This window comes from Dermochelys coriacea, chromosome 1, assembly GCF_009764565.3.
Source record: "Dermochelys coriacea isolate rDerCor1 chromosome 1, rDerCor1.pri.v4, whole genome shotgun sequence".
Classification (NCBI taxonomy): domain Eukaryota; kingdom Metazoa; phylum Chordata; order Testudines; family Dermochelyidae; genus Dermochelys; species Dermochelys coriacea.
In genome coordinates this window covers 269,737,395-269,757,869 of record NC_050068.2, presented here as the reverse complement: position 1 = coordinate 269,757,869, position 20,475 = coordinate 269,737,395, and the positions used below count along the sequence as shown (strand labels likewise).

Below are 20,475 nucleotides of genomic sequence, written 5' to 3'. Positions count from 1 at the left end.
TTTAAGGTCAGAAGGGACCATTATGATCATCTATTCTGACCTCCTTCACAACACAGGTCACAGAATCTCACCCACCCACTTCTGTAACAAACCCATAATCTATGTCTGAGCTATTGAAGACCTCAAGTGGTGATTTAAAGACTTCAAGGTGCAGAGAATCCTCCAGCAAGTGACCCATGCCCCAGGCTGCAGAGGAAGGCGAAAAACCCCCAGGGCCTCTGCCCTTGAGGAAAATTCCTTTCCGACCCCAAATATGGTAATCAGCTAAACCCTGAGCACGTGGGCAAGACTCACCAGCCAGACACCCAGGAAAGAATTCTCTGTAGTAACTCAGATCCCATCCCATCACAGGCCATTGGGCATATTTACCGCTAATAGTCAAAGATCAATTAATTGCCAAAATTAAGCTATCCCATCATACCATCCCCTCCATAAACTTATCAAGCTTAGTCTTGAAGCCAGATATGTGTTTTGCCCTCACTGCTCCCCTTGGAAGGCTCTTCCAGAACTTCACTCCTCTGATGGTTAGAAACCTTCGTCTAATTTCCAGTCTAAATTTCAGTCTAATTTCAAGTCTAATTTCAGTCCCCACGTTTTCCCACACTGTGCCGGTCCCCCGCCCGCCCATATTACCTAGGTCTGCATTAAAAATATTAAGAATCTAAGCACGTTAGGAGCACGTCCTGTTTATGGGGGTTGGGAGAGCCCTTGATCTTAAGCACATTCAGGTTGGTTCAGGAGATGCTCCTAATCATCCTTCATCTTCTCTCTAATCAGTACAAATTGATTGATTAGTGCTGGTGCTCTACTGTAGTAATCCCCCAGATGGCAAAGTTGCAACATGCCCAGCAATCATTTTCATGCCTCTCTGTGGAAAGTATATAAATTATTATCTGTTTATGAGGATCCTGAACTCAACCAACTCATGGTCACTGCCTCCCAGATTCCCATCCACTTTTGCTTCCCCCACTAATTCTACCCGGTTTGTGAGCAGCAGGTCAAGAAAAGCGCCCCCCCTAGTTGGCTCCCCTAGCACTTGCACCAGGAAATTGTCCCCTACGCTTTCTAAAAACTTCCTGGATTGTCTATGCACCGCTGTATTGCTCTCCCAGCAGATATCAGGAAAATTAAAGTCACCCATGAGAATCAGGGCATGCGATCTAGTAGCTTCCGTGAGTTGCCGGAAGAAAGCCTCATCCACCTCATCCCCCTGGTCCGGTGGTCTATAGCAGACTCCCACCATGACATCACTCTTGTTGCACACACTTCTAAACTTAATCCAGAGACACTCAGGTTTTTCCACAGTTTCATACCGGAGCTCTGAGCAGTCATACTGTTTTGTCAGATCTACAGGGAAAGTGTTCTTAAAATGAACAACATGTGCTAAGTCATCATCCGGGACTGCTATAACATGAAATATATGGCAAAATGCAAGTAAAATATAGCCAGAGACATACAATTCTCCCCCAAGGAGTTCAAATGTAATTAAGGCATTATTTTTTTAATGCACGTCATCGGCATGGAAGCATGACCTCTGGAACAGTGACCAAAGTATGAAGGGGCAAACAAATGTTTAGCATATCTGGCATGTAAATACCTTGCAATGCCAGCTACAAAAGTCCCATGCGAGCGCCTATTCTCACTTTCAGGTGACATTGTATATAAGAAGCGACAGCATTATCTCCCATAAATGTAAACAAACTTTGTTGTCTTAGCGATTGGCTGAACAAGAAGTAGGACTGATTGGACTTGTAGGCTCTAAAGTTTTGCATTGTTTTGCTTTTTAATGCAGTTATGTAACAAAAAAAATCTACATTTGTAAGTTGCACTTTCACAATAAAGAGATTGCACTACAGTACATGTATGAGGTGAATTGAAAAATATTGTTTCTTTTGTTTATAATGTTTACAGTGCAAATATTTGTAATAAAAAATAATATAAAGTGAGCAGTGTACACTTTGGATTCTGTGTTGTAATTCAAATCAATATATTTGAAAATGTAGAAAAACATCCAAAATATTTAATAAATTTCAATTGGTATTCTATTGTTTAACAATGCAATTAATTTAATACTCCGATTAATTGCAATATTTAAAATCGTGATTAATTTTTTGTTAATTGTGTGAGTTAACTGCAATTAATTGACAGCCCTATTAAGAACCCATTAATTTTTGTAAAATACTGTTTTTTGTGGGGAGGGTTGTATGTCAGGACCACTTCTCAAATGATCCCAAATTTGGATCACTAACACTACCCAGCACCCCATAAGGCAAAGCAAATATCAAGACAATCTGAGTAAGCATGTGGATCTCAGAGCACTTAAGAGTTGTCCTTTAAACAGAAAATGCTTCTCAACCTTATGTATACTAAAGTTGGCATTCTGCTATAATAAAGTTCGAAACTTTCTTTGAAATACTGACAAGATTCAGTTTGGAGCCAGTAATACCAGTACATGAGAATACTGTAGTTCATATTCACATTTGTTGTATTTTGTGCATTTTTTATGGCTTAAATGTTCAATTTTAACTATAAATTTTGAAATTTATGTAAACTTTTAAGGCTTTTTGAAATCCATACGTTTTACAGAAAATTTGATTTCTACAATATTTATGCTATTTTAGCAGTAGTTCTAAATATGGTAAGCATAACCTAGAGAAGTAGACTTAGTATTTACTGAAGGACCATTTAAAAACAAATCAAACTACACCATTTTCTTACGCTGCTACGCCTGATTAAGGCGAAGTTGTAATGTCCTTCTTTCTTTCGCTTTCTGGGAGAGGCAGATAATTAGGATAACTTTGGTCTCTGGGGGACATTAAACAGCTGCCCAGACCATATATCTTACTCACTGTTTTTTCTTAAATCCTCAGAACTAATAGATGAAATAAATTTCAATTGTATAAACTTAGAATAAGCAAGAGCAATCAAATCCTGGATGCCCTTTAGAGCATTTATGTATTCAGATATAAAATGGAGTAGGGAGAAATTCTGTTTCTCTGATTTGTTCCAGCAAAAATTCTTTTTTTATTTTGTCACTTATAGATCTGGTGTGTACTAGTAACCTAGTTTTTCTGTTAGGTTCCCATAAGAGGGTATCCTTTGTGCACTTCATGTTAATACATTAGTCTGTATTCTGATTTTGGGCTGTGGGCACCAAGTCCTTCACAATGAAATTAAGTCGTTTTGTCCAGCACATCCAGATCTTACGTTTTAAATTTTATTTGAATGTTTCAGTTTTTATGCTTGTTTTAACATTTAGAGCAGTTTCTGCTGAGTTATTGCCCATAGTGACTTAAATTATGACTTTCAATTCCTTCAGTTAGTCTTGTCCAGATACAGTAGAACATTGTTTATCCAACTCTCCAGTATTCAGCTCTCCATATTAACCAAAGAGCCAGCGCACACAGGTCCAGTAGTGCATGATCTCTACTGTTGCTGCAACCTTGTACTTTCCCATTGTCCAGATTATCTAACTTTTTTTTATTCTGATCTGGCCCCAATTAGATCGGGATTTAAGTTCCAATTAAATTTCTTCTGTTTTAGCACCACAGAATGATTTATTGTTTTGTGCATCCAGTAGCCTACTTTGAATCTGATGGCTGGTTGGCTGATTCACCAACTGGGGAGGCTGAAACTGTGCTCCAAACAGTATAATTTCAATTTTTTTTTTACTCAGGGCTTTTCTTAACTTAGAAACTAAGATTCAGACCAAACAAACAAATCTGTTTTTGCCCCTCTGGTCTTGTTTTAGTGCTTGTATCAAAGGGCTTCATAGTCCTTGCAGCCCTTCTAGAGCTTCACAGCTTTTGCTAGCTGAGGATTCCTCCCCAGCCATCTCCTGTTTTCTGCCGGTGTCTTCCCCTCAGACCTTTGCCCTAAGGTTCGGAGCCCCCTCCTGTGTCCTTCTCTGTCCTTGGGTGTCTTGTCTGCTCCACTGTGGAGGAGACAGGAATCCTTAGGTGATTACCTGTAGGCACATGACTAGGAGCAGGCACATGACCTGCATCTACAGGGCCCAAGGGCTGTCACTGGTGCATGAGGATGAGCGCATTTGCCCTGTTACATGAGCTTTTCGCCATTATTCTCGTGTCTGCATTTTCTTAGCTTTTTCCATACCTATTAAATGTTCTCCTCTAGTTCTAACATTACATTCATTTTGAGAGACTGAGTATAAGCTAACTAAAATGAATGAGAACCTTGAGTTTTCAAAACATATCCGAGGGAACTTTTGCTCCTTTTCCCCACTTCAGCAATACTCTCAGTATCTCCAAAATACCTTTCTACAAAGATCATCTCTGCTTTGTAAATAACGTTACGTAAAAGGTTTAGAGCATCTGATCTGATTGGATAATGGAAAGTAATCCAGATGGCGATTTAAGAGCATCCAGTGTTCAACCACAGTTATTTGTCTCTATTCGGTAGACACAATCATATTGAAACTTTACCAGTGTCAGTATCCTCTGGTTCTCTATAAGGCCATCTCATTTCCCAAATCAGTGTGAAAGATGAAGAAAAGATCTAAACATTGCTAGAGTAAATAACTTGGGATCCTTGTTTCCTTCGGGAGATAGGTCATCCGGTCCATATAGTCTTGTTCAACTTGCAGAACTGAATTTCTTAGATTTGTGCAGGATAACAAAATAGGCATAATTTCCTAATCTAATAGGACTGAGATCTGCGTCTCCATGTATTCTCACTGGGAATTCTTTCACCATGCTTTTGCAAGTTTTTATGAGATGATTATGAGGTTTTGTAGTTGAATCATTGTTAGTTTTGTATTTTCTATATTTTTTAGATATTGTGAAAGGTCTTGCTGTGAATCTAAGTATGAAAAGACTGTGGTTTAAAGACAAATTATATGACGTGTAAAACTTCCTGGGAATTATCCACAAAAGAATAGATTGTTTCCTCAAGGCAAAGTGCCTTTTCTGGGGTTACTGAAGTATGTATTTCATGTAGCGTTGCTCACTTCTAAGAGATGCTTACCTTTCATATAATGTGAAACGTTTGTGTTTTTTTAACTCTAATTTTTGAAAAGCATTTTTAGTGGCTGTGCACAGCCAATGGCTATTACTAATATAGAACATAACAAGCACCATAGGTATGAATAGGAGTCAATATGTCCTATAACCCTGAGACTTATTGTTACTGAATATATTGTGACTATCAAGATAATGTCATTTGAATAAGGTGTTTCACTTCAATTCGTGGTATAAAAGGGTTTCCTAAAAAGGATTAATATTGTTAATCCAATTAGAGTAGGAGGATGGAGGACTACTAGGTTTCCAGTGTTAACAGATTCTTTGTCCATTGGAAGAACCAACCAGGTACACTTCATGAATAGCTTTTGATTCACCTCTGTGGAGGTGAATGTGACCATCATTGGTCAGAGACATGTTCCAATTTATTTATAAAATAACCACTTTGTTCACCTAAGTTGTTTTTAGCATACTAGATAATGCAAATAATAGGGTTTACCCAGAGCATATGAATTGATGGCCCAAGAGAAATGACCCTCCTACTCTCCAGGAATTAAATATCTAGATACAGATTTACATACAGACTGACGCAGAGAATACAGATTATAAAAGTTTGGACAACGTTTCTAATTTATTAAGAAATGACATCCTGTTTTATCATTTGTTGAGTTGTGAAATGCAACCAAGTACTGAAGAATCAAGAAGTATGTATTTTGGTCAATTTTCTCTAGCCTTTATATATGACTATTTGTAAAAGCTATTTTAGTTATGCATCTCTTTTGTACCTAAAACAATCTGCTATTGAAGAAGAGCATGGCTTGCTAAACTAGAAATACTTCCTTTACATAGTTTGCTTTCAGCAAATCTACTCTTGAATTGCACTCCTATTTTTTATTTAGATATTCTAAAATCCAAGTGCTGATCTGGCATTTTTGGCTTAAGCAAAAAGAAAAGGAGTACTTGTGACACCTTAGAGACTAACACATTTATTTGAGCATAAGCTTTCGTGAGCTACAGCTCACTTCATCGGATGCATTCGGTGGAAAATAGAGTGGGGAGATTTATATACACACACACAGAACATGAAACAGTGGGTTTTATCATACACACTGTAAGGAGAGTGTTCACTTAAGATGAGCCATCAGCAGCGGGGGGGGGGGGAGGAAAACCTTTCATGGTGACATTAGGAAGATCACCGATGGATTGTAGTTTCCTCAGGAAGTCAGTGGTGTCTCGAAGATAGCTGGGAGTGCTGGTAATCCCCCCTCCCCCGCTGGTGTTGGCTCATCTTAAGTGACCACTCTCCTTAGAGTGTGTATGATAAAACCCATTGTTTCATGTTCTCTGTGTGTGTATATAAATCTCCCCACTGTATTTTCCACCGAATGCATCCGATGAAGTGACCTGTAGCTCACGAAAGCTTATGCTCAAATAAATTTGTAAGTCTCTAAGGTGCCACAAATACTCCTTTTCTTTTTGCGAATACAGACTAACACGGCTGCTACTCTGAAACTTGGCTTAAGCAGTTAGCTATAACTTAAATCTGCTTTGAACTAGATAAAGTACATGTCAGAACATTTCCCATAACAGGTAATTATTTTCACTTTATATATGAAGAAGCAAGATTATTTCTTGATCATAGGTCTTCTCGTGCTTCCAGTGAAGTCAATGAGTTTTTTCCTTTGATTTCCTTGGGAGCAGGAACATCTCCTAGATTGTAGCAACCTATAATATGGTATTTAAAGAAATGCTGTCAATTCAAATGTCTTCTAGTTGAGTAATCAAAAAATAATTTGTTTTCCTGATAGAGCACCATTTAAAGGGCATATATAGATTTTTTTTTTTTTAATTTAAATTAATTTTATAAGATTCTTTCTGCTGTTGTTGATATGGCTCTCTTCCCAGGGGGACAGTGCATGTGCCGCAGAATAAGTGTGCTGTCTATATGCCTACCTGCTGATGCTTCAGTTTGTTTAATCTTTGCCACTGTTACTGTTAAAGCACTCCTGGAGAGCTTGTGGTGAAGAGTGCATGTGAGCTCTTCCCAGAGCTGTGCATGGGAGTGATGTCCTCATGCTAGTGTGTGCAATAAGAACAACTGAATATTAGCAAAATAGGGAAACTGACGGTATGCAGTGCTGCCAAATGCATACAGCAAACTGAAAAACAGAATATTCTCTAATCTAGGTACAGAATTTTGTTATGAAAATGATTTTTCAAGCTGACTCTGACTCTTCAAGGGTGATTTTGCACTTGTATTTTTAACCCTTGCTGTTAGATACTTTTTCAAAAATTTATTTTGGACTGGATTTTCTTATTGCGACCTAGAATGTATATTTTGTGTGTGGAGAGTTAACTAATAGAGCAAAACAGGTTAATTGAATTTAGGGGGGGAAATCTACCAGATGATGGATTTTTTTTTGTTTGATTTAACAGTGGCTTTGTTTTTAAGTTTTAAACTTGGCTTTGGCCCAAATTTCAGGAAGACATGGCAAAATGGATTTCTCTGAGCTTTTGTACATACATTAATTTCAATACAGGCTGGAACAATTTTTTTCAGGTTGAAGGTTTGTAAAACCAATTTGAAAATTTTGACTGCCATTTTAGATTAAAATGTATAATGATTTAAATTTTATAAATGCATTTTTTTTATAAATATCAATGCTGGTAGGGTATCTTAATTTAATTTTACAAAATTGATATAAATAAAAACCAAAATATTGAAAATGAAGGCCCTGATCCTGGGGGAAGAAAACACAAGCAGATATGTAACTTTACTCAGATTAGTCCCATTGAAGTACTGGGATTCTTATGCTTAAAGTTAAGCGTGTGCATAAATGCTTGCAGGATTAGGAACTAAAATTGTATTTTTACTACTTTTGTCTTAGTATCCCAGTCTTTAGCACTTCAGAACAAAATTGCTTCAGTGTTAACAATGAAAAGTTAAACATTCAATACATTAACAAAGTTTACTGTGCACTCGTACAGAGAGGTCCAAATTTTCAAGAGTAAGAGCTGAAAGGCAGGCACCTGCCAGTAAGTGAGAGAGTGATTTTTCAGCAGCACCTAAATTACTTAGCAACACAAATCCCGGTGACTTCAAACTGCAGATTCTTATGGGGAAATAGAGCCTGGCAGAAGCATTGCAGTGTTCTTGACTTGTAAAAGAAGTTCAGTATATCAGAAGATGGGGTTACTTGCTAGGCTTTTTGCTTTATCAATGTTGTGTTCACATTATTCTCGTAGTAATGATGTTAATGAGGTTCTGGACTTTTCAACATAGATGAGTCTTTTAAGTGTAGGAAAAACTTTGTTACATATAAACAAGTTGAGAGAATCTATCTTTACTTTCTTCCCATTTTATAGTCTTAAATTGCTGAAGGACTAGCAACAAAAATAAGTAGATTTTTAATTAAAACCCAGTAATTTAAAATATTTTTTTTAAAATGTTTATCCTTCCTGTTTGAACTCACAGGCATTCAGATGGGGAGAATTTAATACCTGATTAAATATCCAGATCACTTGTATGGTCTTCACAGAGTTTTGAACTTGGAGCACCTCTCAGTATGCTTTGTTTGCCACATTAACAGTATCTTGACAGGTCACTTGCACATCAGTTAAAGCTAGTTGTATAATAGATTTTATATAACTCAATAAGTATTGTTTGTATTATAATAGAGTCTAGAGGTCCCTTTCCCAAAGAGCTTATAGTCTTAAGTAGACAATATAGACAAAGGGTTGGAGGAGATGCAGCAGCAGTACAAAGAGGTGAAGTGACTTGCTCAAGCAGGCTTGTGGCACATTAGAACCCTAGTATCCTGACTGAGTCCAGTGCACTGTCCCCTAGACCATGAAAGATCCCAATACGATACGCAGGCAACTGTTAAATTTTTGTTCTATTTCTTTGAAAGACATTTGATGCTTCATATGATGAGTGGGTTTTTTTGTGGGTTCTTGTATTGCACTCATTGCTGTGATATTTATGCATCTGTGGATAAAAAGGAAACATAACAAAAAGCTGCTAATGCAGCATTAAATTGAGAATCTAGTAGAATGGTCTGAAAAGTTGCCAGACCGAACTTAACTTGTCCATTTGCATTTTGACACTGCAGTAGAATCATTACTAATCACAAAATGCTGGGCAGTGGTCCTGCTTGACAAATACAGTAAGAATATCAATCACGTAACTTTAGCATTCGTTACACACACAGTACATAGCATTTTTGTATTGTTGCATGTGTAATGAAGGACCATATATGCATACACATAAATGGATAGTTATTGTTGCTGTAGGAACCTTATTTTCACTCAGGTCAGGAAGTTCAGTCTTCATTGCACAAGCAGCAATTGCTGGGCTAGATTCTCTCTTGTGCTGAGATTCTTCATGACACAAGCGAGGGCACTATCAGCAGTCACAGGTTCCTGATTCTGTGGCTGGTCCACCCAAGCACTTCTGCTGCTCTAATTTACATCATTTGAGTAGGGACCATATGCTAGCTGAAAATCAGTGAGGCGCAGGTGTACTTCTTTCCATCTCCGCACCAGGGTGGACAGTTGGCTGTGGAGGCAGCCTTTACATCTTATTGCCACTAAGAGCTACTTTCTGCTAGGGGACTTCCTCGTTCATGGTGACGCATCTCTAAATTTTTCTGTCATGACAGCATTGCATAGCTTAAAGAACTCCAGTGTTTTATTATTAAACACTGTGAATAGATAGTCTTTTCTGTTCTATATACGTTAATGAAAAGCAAGGAAATACTATGGAAATGTCACTGTTGTGTTAGTCGGTGGATCTGAATTTGGTAGAGGTAGTCAAGGCCCTGAATTTGGTAGAGGCAGGAAGCTTTCCTTCTTTCTTTTTTAGCTGAAAAAACTTCTGAGATTTCTTTATACTTGGAGCTGTTTTTTCCCTCTGATGAATTAAAAACTCGTTATTGGGGAGAACGTGTAGTTAGGTGCATTTCATTGGCAGATCAGTTTCAGGATCTGTAGACGTAAACAGCACTCCCCATTCCCATTGACTGTTTCTCTGGCTTTTTCTTTTACCTACAGACTCTCTCCCCTTCTCTATTGGAGGGGTTCCATCCCAGGATGGAATAGGATGCGATGTTGTTGAAAGTGCTGTCTTTTCAATAGCATAACACTGGAGTCCAAACTACTTGTCTATTTAAAGACCCCATAGTGATACTTGTAAGAATCAGGGTGTTCTGGCTAACTTCCAGTTGTAATAATTGGAGTGTGAATTTATATAGGGTTTTTTAGCCTGCGAAAGCTTATGCTCAAATACATTTTTTAGTTTCTAAGGTGCCACAAGTACTCCTGTTCTTTTTGCAGATACAGACTAACACGGCTGCTACTCTGAAATATAGACAGTTTCTGTAGCTGCAGGATTTTTCTTCACTTCCTTTCTTGAACTGTTGTGTGACTCTGCTGTGTCCCACCCCAGAACTGGCTGTTACAGTGATGGGAGAAGTAATACCTAAATTTCTGCTGAATGATATTGAGCTGGCTGAGCCTCAACCAGATGAGGAGGAGGTGATGGTGATGGGTTGTGGTAAGCAGACTGAGGAGATGACTGAGGTAATAGCCCTTTTGAGGGAGTACATCTGCCACCAGTCATCAGAGTTTGCAAATTCTTGCTAAACATCAGACCTCAGCTTCTACTAGATGTTTGTAGTTCAGCAGTAACCAGGCTGGCTTTTTACCATCTGTAATGGGGCAGAAGAATGCAACTTTACTTTCAAAAGGAGACATTACAAACTGTTACTCATGTCTTTCTAGCCTCAAGATTAGACTGTTGTAGTGCATCTACATGAAGCTATGGCTTAAAACCATTTAAGGACTGAAGCTAATGGAGAATGCAGCACCTTACTTATTGATTGGAGCATGTTGCTGAGAGCACATGGCTCTGAGATCTGCACTGGGTTTATTTTAGTCTCTGGATAGAATTTAAGATGTTGATCATGACATGTAAAGCTCTAAATGGTCTCTGACCTGCCAGTCTAAAAGATGCCACAAAAACTGTTTATTTCATGGCATTTGGGGGAAAGTTAGCATAAGTTCCTGGGAGACTAAAGGGGGATTGATTTACTGGCTGACTGAGTTAATTCATTATTTGGATATGATTTTTTTTCTGCTGGATGATCATATAGGATTGTAAATCAGATTAATTGTTTGGGTGCCTGGAGTTTTTTTAGTGGGCCTCCTGTAGTCTTTAAAACAAAAATAAGTATCTTTCATACCCCAAAGGGGCATTGAGAGTTAATTATTTAGTGACTGTGTAAGCATTTAGCAATCCTCAGATCAGACTTCTAATGAATACTGTAGTGATTGGTGGTGGTGGTTTTAATTTTAACACTTGTACATCATGTTTACTTCCAAGGCGAACTGCTGCTTGGAGAACTACAAGCGATGAAAAGAAAGCACTAGATCAAGCCAGTGAAGAGATTTGGAATGATTTTCGGGAGGCTGCTGAGGCACACAGACAAGTGAGGAAATATGTTATGAGCTGGATCAAACCTGGAATGACAATGATAGAAATCTGGTGAGGATAATGACATTTTCTTGGAAGACACTATTATAAAAACTACTTTTTGTAGCCAGGGGGTTGTCAAAATGTCTCACTTAATTTGACTGCATTTTGTATGCTCTGAGTTCAGGGTACTTTTTGGTGGGTTCTTGCAGTGTCTCCCATTTATTCCTTTCATTTCCTCTTGTCTATAGAGTCCATCAGCACCATTTCTTTAGTCAGTGGAGTTCTTAGTCAGTCATTTCTTTAGTCAGTATTGAGTTCCCATACTAACTTGACCATTGTATTTATCTATTTCTCACTTTAGCACCTGAGTTGTATGTTTTTAGGTTCTGTACCTCTACTGTTCTTGTACAGAAAACTTCCTCAGGGTGCCAGGAGCAGCAGCATGTGACTCGGATAGTGGCACAAGCATCTCTTCTCAGTTCCTGCCAGCATTTCCAGTAAAATACTGTGTGTAGGAGCAGCATAGGTGCAGTCTACTGTTAGGAATGGGAAAAGAGGCACAAAGCTAGCATGTACACACATACCCCGCACAGCACTACCTTTCCTGCATATTACTGCTTCCTCACTAGCATCGTTTTCATTCTGCTCATGCTTCTGCTGGAAAAGCAAGTGCAATCCTCCTCCTGTGACATTCTCACCTGGGAGCTCAGAAATTAAAACTTTTGATTGTCAGGGTTAATGTTAAAAAGAAATAATTATCCAGGTAATCTTTCTTCTGAGTCTGTGGCATTTGATACTGGGATGTGGGATAAACTGCAGTGATGTGAGTCACGGTTTACACCAGAGGGCTGGCACTGATGTAGCTGTATCACTGTAGCTAAACCAGTGGCTAAGAAAACCAGTGTAGGCAAGGCCCAAGAAAATATACATAATGCAACAAGCTTTAATTTTACCCCCTTAGCTATTAATATATGGAAATGATATATTATTTTTTGATTGAATTACCTTTTTTGAGTAGTTGGAAAATCCGTTTGATCACATTACGAAGCAGTTCTGAGACTATAAAGTCTCTGTGCTATAAGTAATTGTACTAAAATAAATCAATTTCATTTGCCCAGAATTTATTTGGGGAATATTGTGTCCCTGACTAGTTAAATATATTTTGCAAAATATATTCTTTCAAATTTGAGTAAAATAATTGGGAAAACAAATTAATATGGTCAAACACAGGACTGAATTAAACAGTCTCAGAACAGATTAGAATAAAATAAGGAAGTAAAGCATTACTAACCGGGCTTACTTTTCGGCTCTGTACCTTTTCCTGATTGTATGTTACAAATAAAATGAAATTAAATGTTTAGGCTAATGCTTTTCTTTGTCTTGTATGTTCTCGCATTTGTAAACAAGTGCTTTAAAATTAACTCTTAGTACATTGTGTAATTTTAATAGAAACATCTCTCTTTTCCTAGTGAAAAACTCGAAGACTGCTCACGTAAGCTGATAAAAGAAAATGGTTTAAATGCAGGTCTTGCATTTCCCACTGGGTGTTCTCTGAATAACTGTGCAGCCCACTACACTCCCAATGCTGGAGATCCTACAGTATTGCAATATGATGATATTTGCAAAATAGACTTTGGAACCCATATTAGTGGTTAGTTTTTCCTTATGATATTGTTGGATTGTTTCATTGGATGGAAATGTACGAATCTAATTTCTTGTTCTGATTTCAGGTCGTATTATTGACTGTGCTTTTACTGTTACATTCAATCCAAAATATGATAGACTATTACAAGCAGTAAAAGATGCTACTAATACTGGTATAAAGGTAAACTAATTAAGAAAATTAATTTTTACTGAGTGCTGAAATTTAAACACAAGCTAAATGCCTCATAATAGATTTTAAAACTTTTCTCTGTTTCTCTCTCATTCTCAGTGTGCTGGAATAGATGTTCGTCTCTGTGATGTTGGTGAAGCCATCCAAGAAGTTATGGAGTCCTATGAGGTCGAAATTGATGGCAAAACATATCAAGGCAAGCTCTCTCCTTTTAGAGTATGTAGAAATAGCTATCCTGGGAGTGTGTTTGTACAAATCCTACTTTATTCCTAGCTGTTGAAGTGATCTTTGCTTGTGGTAGTATAAGTGTGTGTTACAAGTATCTTGCATTATATATACTCATATGACCACTTTCCTCAACTGTATCCTAAAGGAACTTTTCCCTGAATGATTGAGAACTCACTGTTTATACTCAACAAACACTTTCAAAAGCACCACATCTGGCATTTATGGTACTCAGACGTGAAAAGTGAGAACAGCCTTTCATAATTCTTGTTTGCAAAATACATAGTAAATAAATATCTACTGATTAGAATTATTAAGTAGTTTCCTTAAGGCCTGAATTATGATTGTCATAGTAATAAAGCCATTACTCCATATATACAATAAGTTAGGATCTTGCCTGGCTGAAATTTGTACAAGAACAGAGTGATTTTCTGTTCCCTCTGCAATATGTATGGGTCTTTCAGTACTCCACGTGTGGGCTAATATCGCTGTCATTGAAGGGTTCAACATTTGTTAGTGATTTGCCTAATTATTTATATTTTACTTTGTTTTCTGTAATAGTGAAACCAATTCGCAATCTGAATGGACATTCAATTGGGCCATATAGGATACATGCTGGAAAAACTGTGCCCATTGTGAAGGGAGGAGAAGCAACAAGAATGGAGGTACACTGGGAGTTCTTAAGCATTTAACTCTCTTCCACTTAGTTTTCTTCTGGTGACATATTTAGAAAAGGTTATCTCCTGCATTGTCCAAGTGTGTAGTATTTGTGCCCACATGGAAAATAATGGGAGGGAATTGACCTTGCTATGCATAGTACTATTTTTGTGAAATAATGAACATCACTTAGGAGCTTGGCATTTCATCTTCATGGCTCATGGACTTTTTTCCCCTCCACAATTCCAGCTACCAGTCACTTTTCGGAAATTAAAGTTCTGGGATCTTGTAATAAAACAGACTTATCTTAGTTAAAATTGTAAATACATATATTCAAGTAATACTGTTAGAATATTGTAGTTTTCAGGAGGAAAACAAGAGCCCGGAATTCTAAAGTTAGAGGATGAACTTAAAATAAGAATTTGGACATTTGGAGTATGGAAGTTCATTTACAGGGGGGTGGACCCGGTAGATTAGGCTGTCCAGTTTCTAGTGGAATTTTGACCGTGAAGTAAAGTTGTTTTTGGAATGTGCATGGAAGATAAGAAATACAACACCAGTGTTCCTTGTTGTTGAAGTGTGTATGAGAAGGAAAGTTATTTTTGTGCATTGGTGACCTCTGAGGTGTGCTTAGTAAATCTGTATTTGTGGTGAGGGTGAAGGTTTGTGCTCCATATCAGGATTTCAGAAGAAGTCATTGCAGTGTGGTGACTGGGTATAAAAAAGGTTTGTTTATAGTAAAGAAGATGAGCATTAATATTATGTCATCTAAGGTTGATTGGGGAACTTAACTATAAACTAACAGACTTTGTTCTTATTGGTCATTTAACTTTATGTATTTACAAAATTAATCCTTTCAGTGAATTTTTGCATGGGAATTATTTCTTTAGTAGTATAGCTGTTCATGATGCCTTGCAAACGGAGCTTGACATGTTGCTTTTAGTTGAAAAGTTTGCAGTCTAATTTTGACAGATTCAAAACAATTAGGCATGTTTGTAAACTGTGATCAAAGATAAGTGTTAGCTAGGTTTGGCAGAAAGATGGGTTTTAAGAAGCATTTTGAAGGAGAGAGGATACTTGTTGCACAAGATAAGGAAAGTTGTTCCAAGCACAGAGGTAATAAGTATATTACATTAGGTGCCAAGCGCATCCAGTTGCAATTTTGATCTGCATCTAATTTTTAAATGGAATAACAGGATCAGAAAGCAAGGGCTTGTTTAGAAGATTGGTACTGGGATAAGGAGCCTTTAATTTTATTTCTAGGTCCCTGCTTCTAATCCAGTCATGGTCAGTAGTGATCGGGTGACTTACTATTGACAGATGTTTAGTGGCCTATGAGAAATTACTTTGGTCAGTCATGAGATGTTCTCATCACAAAAAGCACCAAGGCAATTGTTATCTATACTGACTTTCTTGTTAGCAGTGTAAGAAAGAGGGCAAGGATTTAACTGTCATCTTACCCCTACAGATGATCCCTGCAGAAAAGGAGTAAGGAATATTTCCATGACCAGCATAACGTTAATTAAAGAATTATTGAAACGTAATTTAATTTAAATATTTCAGAGTTTTGAGGGTGCTGTTTAATGAAAGAACCAATCCATGTTTAATTCCTTGTAATCTACATTTGCCTGCTGTTCATATTTTGCTAGACTTGAAACTTCTTTTTGTATAATTAACAGTTTAACATTTGACTATTGATTTACTTTTCATGTATTTACATAATGTTCACTTGTCTTTTTTTTTTTTTTTTTCTTTTAGGAAGGTGAAATATATGCTATAGAAACCTTTGGTAGCACAGGAAAGGGTGTTGTTCATGATGACATGGAATGTTCTCATTATATGAAAAATTTTGATGTTGGGCACGTGCCAATAAGGTTAGATCTGGTTTTGAAGCTCTTTTTACTGCACTGGAGGAAGCCAGTTTTTTCGTTAGGGCTGGGGTACAGCAAAGCCTCTTAACTAATATCAGATCTTTCAAGGGACTTGAAAGACTAATGTAAATGATGCTCTTTTATGACCTGCGCTGTAATATGCACGTGTATATGTGTAAAAAGAAAAAGAGGACTTGTGGCACCTTAGAGACTAACAAATTTATTTGAGCATAAGCTTTCGTGAGCTACATGCATCCAGTGAAGTGAGCTGTAGCTCACGAAAGCTTATACTCAAATAAATTTGTTAGTCTCTACAGTGCCACAAGTCCTCTTTTTCTTTTTGTGGATACAGACTAACATGGCTGCTACTCTGAAACCTGTGTATATGTGTGTGTACTAGACTCTGTTCAAAGACACACACAGGATGACACAGTTCTTACCTCAGAGCTTGAAAATAGAAAAAAAAATCAGAAAAGGTGATGCCCTCTAAATGTAGTCTATATTCCTATCATAACATACATAATAAGAAAATAAATACTTCACAATTCCCCCTCCTCTCTACCCAGGATGCTTTTCTTGTTTCCTTCCGGAGCTTCTGTGACTTACGGTTCAGTAGCACAAGCAAATCTGTTTTTGGGAACATAGCTGATTAAACTGTTAGTGTCATCATCTGCTGAGGATGGTGGGATGTTTGAGTATTTAAAAATTAACTCCTCAGAACAGTGCATTGACATAAAATGAAGTGCTCCAATAATTTAGGCTAACTTCCAGATTTCACTGGGATTGCATTACATGGCATTTTTAGAAATGAAAAAAAGTATTTTTGAAGCACAGGTAATCAGAGTAAGACACACAATATAGCAAGTAACAGTATGGTACACTAGATGCACAACACTGTTTCCAGGTCTTTTTACTGCATCCACAACATTTAAAAGTAAATGTCTGTGTGTTTTGTGTGTATATATGTAAAATGCATTATATGCTTTTTTGTATTAACATTAAGGTTGCAAAAGGAAAAGCTTATGTCTGTAAATACTTAAGTTTTGAAGTTGTACATTTCTTAGCTGTCTTGACAAAACAAAAATGGAAGATTATACATATTTTGCACATTTGTTACAGATTATACAAATTATTTGACTTTCAGAAGTGAAAGTGATATTTACCAGTGTTAAAGCTTAATCCCAAATTAGTTTAGTAAATTAGAAACTTCAGAATGATAGACTTGGAATACTTGTTTGCAAAGTGAATAATTCTGTTGACAGTCCCTTTCTTGAAAAAACATAACTGTTATGCTTAATTATGTTGGCATGTAAATGAGCCAAACTAGGTTTTTTATTAGGTTAGTTATCCTCTTCATCTCACTCTCAGGAATTGTGGGGAGCTTGGTAGGCATGAGTTCACCCCTTTTCTCCTCTGTTTTCCAAGCCTCAGCTAATAGGGCAGCAGCATTTTTGGTTTGTTTTGAACGCTGTATATTTCAGTGGAAAAATAAAGTTTTAACTTTTCTCCTTGAACAGAACCTTAGATGATGTGAAAAGACATTAGTAATTGGCTTTGCAATTTTGTAACACCCCCACATTTATCTTTTTACATGGCTTTTTCTGTATTAAATGCTTTCTTGGTGGTACCATTTTTTTTTCTTCGCAGTTAATTCAGTGCATTCTTTCTTCTAGGCTTCCAAGAGCAAAACATTTGCTAAATGTTATCAATGAAAACTTTGGCACTCTTGCCTTCTGCCGCAGATGGCTAGATCGTCTGGGAGAAAGTAAATATCTTATGGCTCTGAAGAACCTGTGTGACTTGGGGATAGTGGATCCATATCCTCCGTTATGCGACATTAAAGGCTCATATACCGCCCAGTTTGAGCATACCATATTATTGCGCCCGACATGCAAAGAAGTTGTCAGCAGAGGAGATGACTATTAAACTCAGTGTCACCTCAACATCTTTATACTCTAGGCTTTGTTGGAACACATTATACCAGAATTAATTTGCAACGTATTGTCTGTTTTAACAGTGGACCGATGTAATACTTTCCATGTTTGGAAAGAAAGGAATTTAACTAAAGGCAAGTCTTCTAATGTAACTAACCAAGGAAAAAGCTTTCATGGCTCTAGAAATATTTGAGAAGGTTACATATATTTTTTCTGTTCAGGGAAATATGTGCTATAAAGCTCAGTTTTTAGTTTGGAATGAGTTATCCATTTTGTTTTGAACATTTATGATAAGAAATGCTTTTCAAATATTTATATTACCATATTCCTACTTGAATGCTTTGAATGATTACACCTGACTTCTGCACCTAATGCCTCTATGGTATTGCCTTTTAAATTTCGTGGAATCCATTTTGTAAAAAATAGACAAATTTTCAGATCTTAAAAACGTATATACTTTTTAAAAGTCTGGTTATGACTGGGCAGGAGTCTGCTGGGGAACTGCTCTATTAAATAATAATAAAAAATATTCAGTTGCCATTTATTGTCTTGAAACTGGGCCTGTCGTACCATTTATGTGAAACTTGACAATCTATCATTTATTTAACAGTAGTATCTACGGAGGGAGCCAGGTCAAGGTATGGTATAGTATGTGACAGTGCCAGCTGTTCGGGGGTTTTTTTGTCGTTGAGTATGTCACTCTCCAGTCTTGAGTTTTTCTGTATTGGAACATGGTAGCAAGTACATTCTGACTGACTCCTTAGCTGCTGTTTTCTGTAGGGAGGCACATCTGATATGCTTTCTTAAGCTAAATGCTTCACTTTATAAAATCACTGGGCTTGCTGCCAACCTTTAATATTAAAATGTCACTTCAGATTCTTTGGTACCTGAAAGCCCCATTTTATAACATTAAATATTCGCTCATCTTCATTTCCTGCCTCCTCAAAACACCAGGATATAAAGACTTAGGGACAGTAGTGAGGACGAAAACATTAGCTATAGTCTGTAATTGAATCCTCTTCCAGATGAGGAAACTAAATTGGAGTTCTTGTTATAACAGGCATCATTCTCTCTCTGCTACAATAACTGGCTGAATCTCATTCATGTTTATTTTACATGAGTATTTTTAGAACTTGGACTGCATTAGGCATAACATCCTTGCCTACTTATGTGGTTCAATGTTAAAATTCTGCATAAAGTTACTGGTAACAAATATGCCAGCTTCTATAGTAGTCAGCATGAGTGCCTTAAACATACCTGCTTTGGGAAACAGAACTCTTAACAAAGATATGAAGATGACTGGTCTTTGGTTTATTTCAAAAACTTTTTATTTTTTTAATTTAGAAATACTATGTATTTTGTTAGCTCTTCCGTTTTGGATTAAAGGGAGCTGTACATTGAGCTCCCAGGACTCTGATAGATGAGCTGCAGCTCTCTTGGTCCCCTGTTTTGAGGGAGGGGAGCAAAAGATGGCAAAATGTCTAAAGTCAAAAGAAACTAGGCCCACAAAATGATTCCTGACTTTTCCATACTTTATATTTGTTGCTTATAGAAATGGGTGAAATAAACTAATTTATTTAATTCATATTTATCTGTTTCCACTTTCGAGTCTATATATCCTGCAAAGTATTTCCAGCTAATGGGTGGGCAGCAGCATCGGCATGTGTCTGTGAACTTATAATCACAAAATGGCATTATGCTGGCTAATGCTGTCCATACTGTACTGAGTACCTTGCAGTAGTGAAAACTGGCATTTGAAAGAAACTGTGGGATGGATGGGGTTGTGTTAGGCAGTTAAATCGTGATTTTTAAATGTATTGGCAGGACCAGAGATGGTGCCATAGATTTTTAGCCTTTGTACTAGTAATGTACCAGTAGTGGAGAGCTAGCTTTATTGCTTTATTTGGGGAAAGGGTTGGGGCTGAAAGGCTTTTGCCTGGTCAGCACTATAAACTTACCTCAGTAAAATTATGTCACTCAGGGGCATAAAAAATCCACACCCCTGACCGACGCAGTTATGCTGACCTAACGCCCGCAGTGTAGACTGCTGTCTTGACAGGAGGGCTTCTGTCAATGTAGCCACCACCTCTCATGGAGGCAGATTAATTATGCTGACGGGAGAAGCTCCCATTGGCGTACTGGTGTCTTCGCTGAAGGGCGACAGCGGCGCAGCACCAGTGCAGCTGCTCTACTGTAATGTTTTTTAAGTGTAGCTCTGCTACACTTTTGTTTTTCGTTTATTTCCTGATTTTTCTTATACCACTCTCATCGATTAATTTTCTGCTTGAGACTCTGCAGGCAGCCTTATGGCTTCTGGTCGTGGTTCTGTTAAGTTACATTATTCTTTTTTTCTGTAGCTTCTCTAATGGATCATTTCCAGAGCAATTAAAATCATATGAAAATAACTTTGAAATCTTACTGTGTAGGTAGTTTTCCCCCATTTCTTGTCTCAACACCCAAATCCCACATGAGGAGGGATGCAGGATGTAGCTGTGCCCCT

At 37.4% G+C, this 20,475-nt stretch overlaps 1 protein-coding gene across 1 annotated transcript in view; it reads left to right on the top strand.

Annotated features, from left to right (window-relative positions):
* The window catches only part of METAP2 (methionyl aminopeptidase 2), a 32,650-nt gene extending 14,146 nt beyond the window's left edge, over nt 1–18,504 (top strand). Inside the window, exons 5-11 of the mRNA XM_038395790.2 lie at nt 11,362–11,523; nt 12,924–13,105; nt 13,185–13,279; nt 13,388–13,484; nt 14,075–14,178; nt 15,929–16,044; nt 17,715–18,504. Of these exons, the coding sequence (XP_038251718.1) occupies nt 11,362–11,523; nt 12,924–13,105; nt 13,185–13,279; nt 13,388–13,484; nt 14,075–14,178; nt 15,929–16,044; nt 17,715–17,967 (1,009 nt within the window). The 3' untranslated portion in view covers nt 17,968–18,504. The remainder of the gene's footprint in view (nt 1–11,361; nt 11,524–12,923; nt 13,106–13,184; nt 13,280–13,387; nt 13,485–14,074; nt 14,179–15,928; nt 16,045–17,714) is intronic.
* The last annotated feature ends 1,971 nt before the right edge of the window (nt 18,505–20,475 follow it).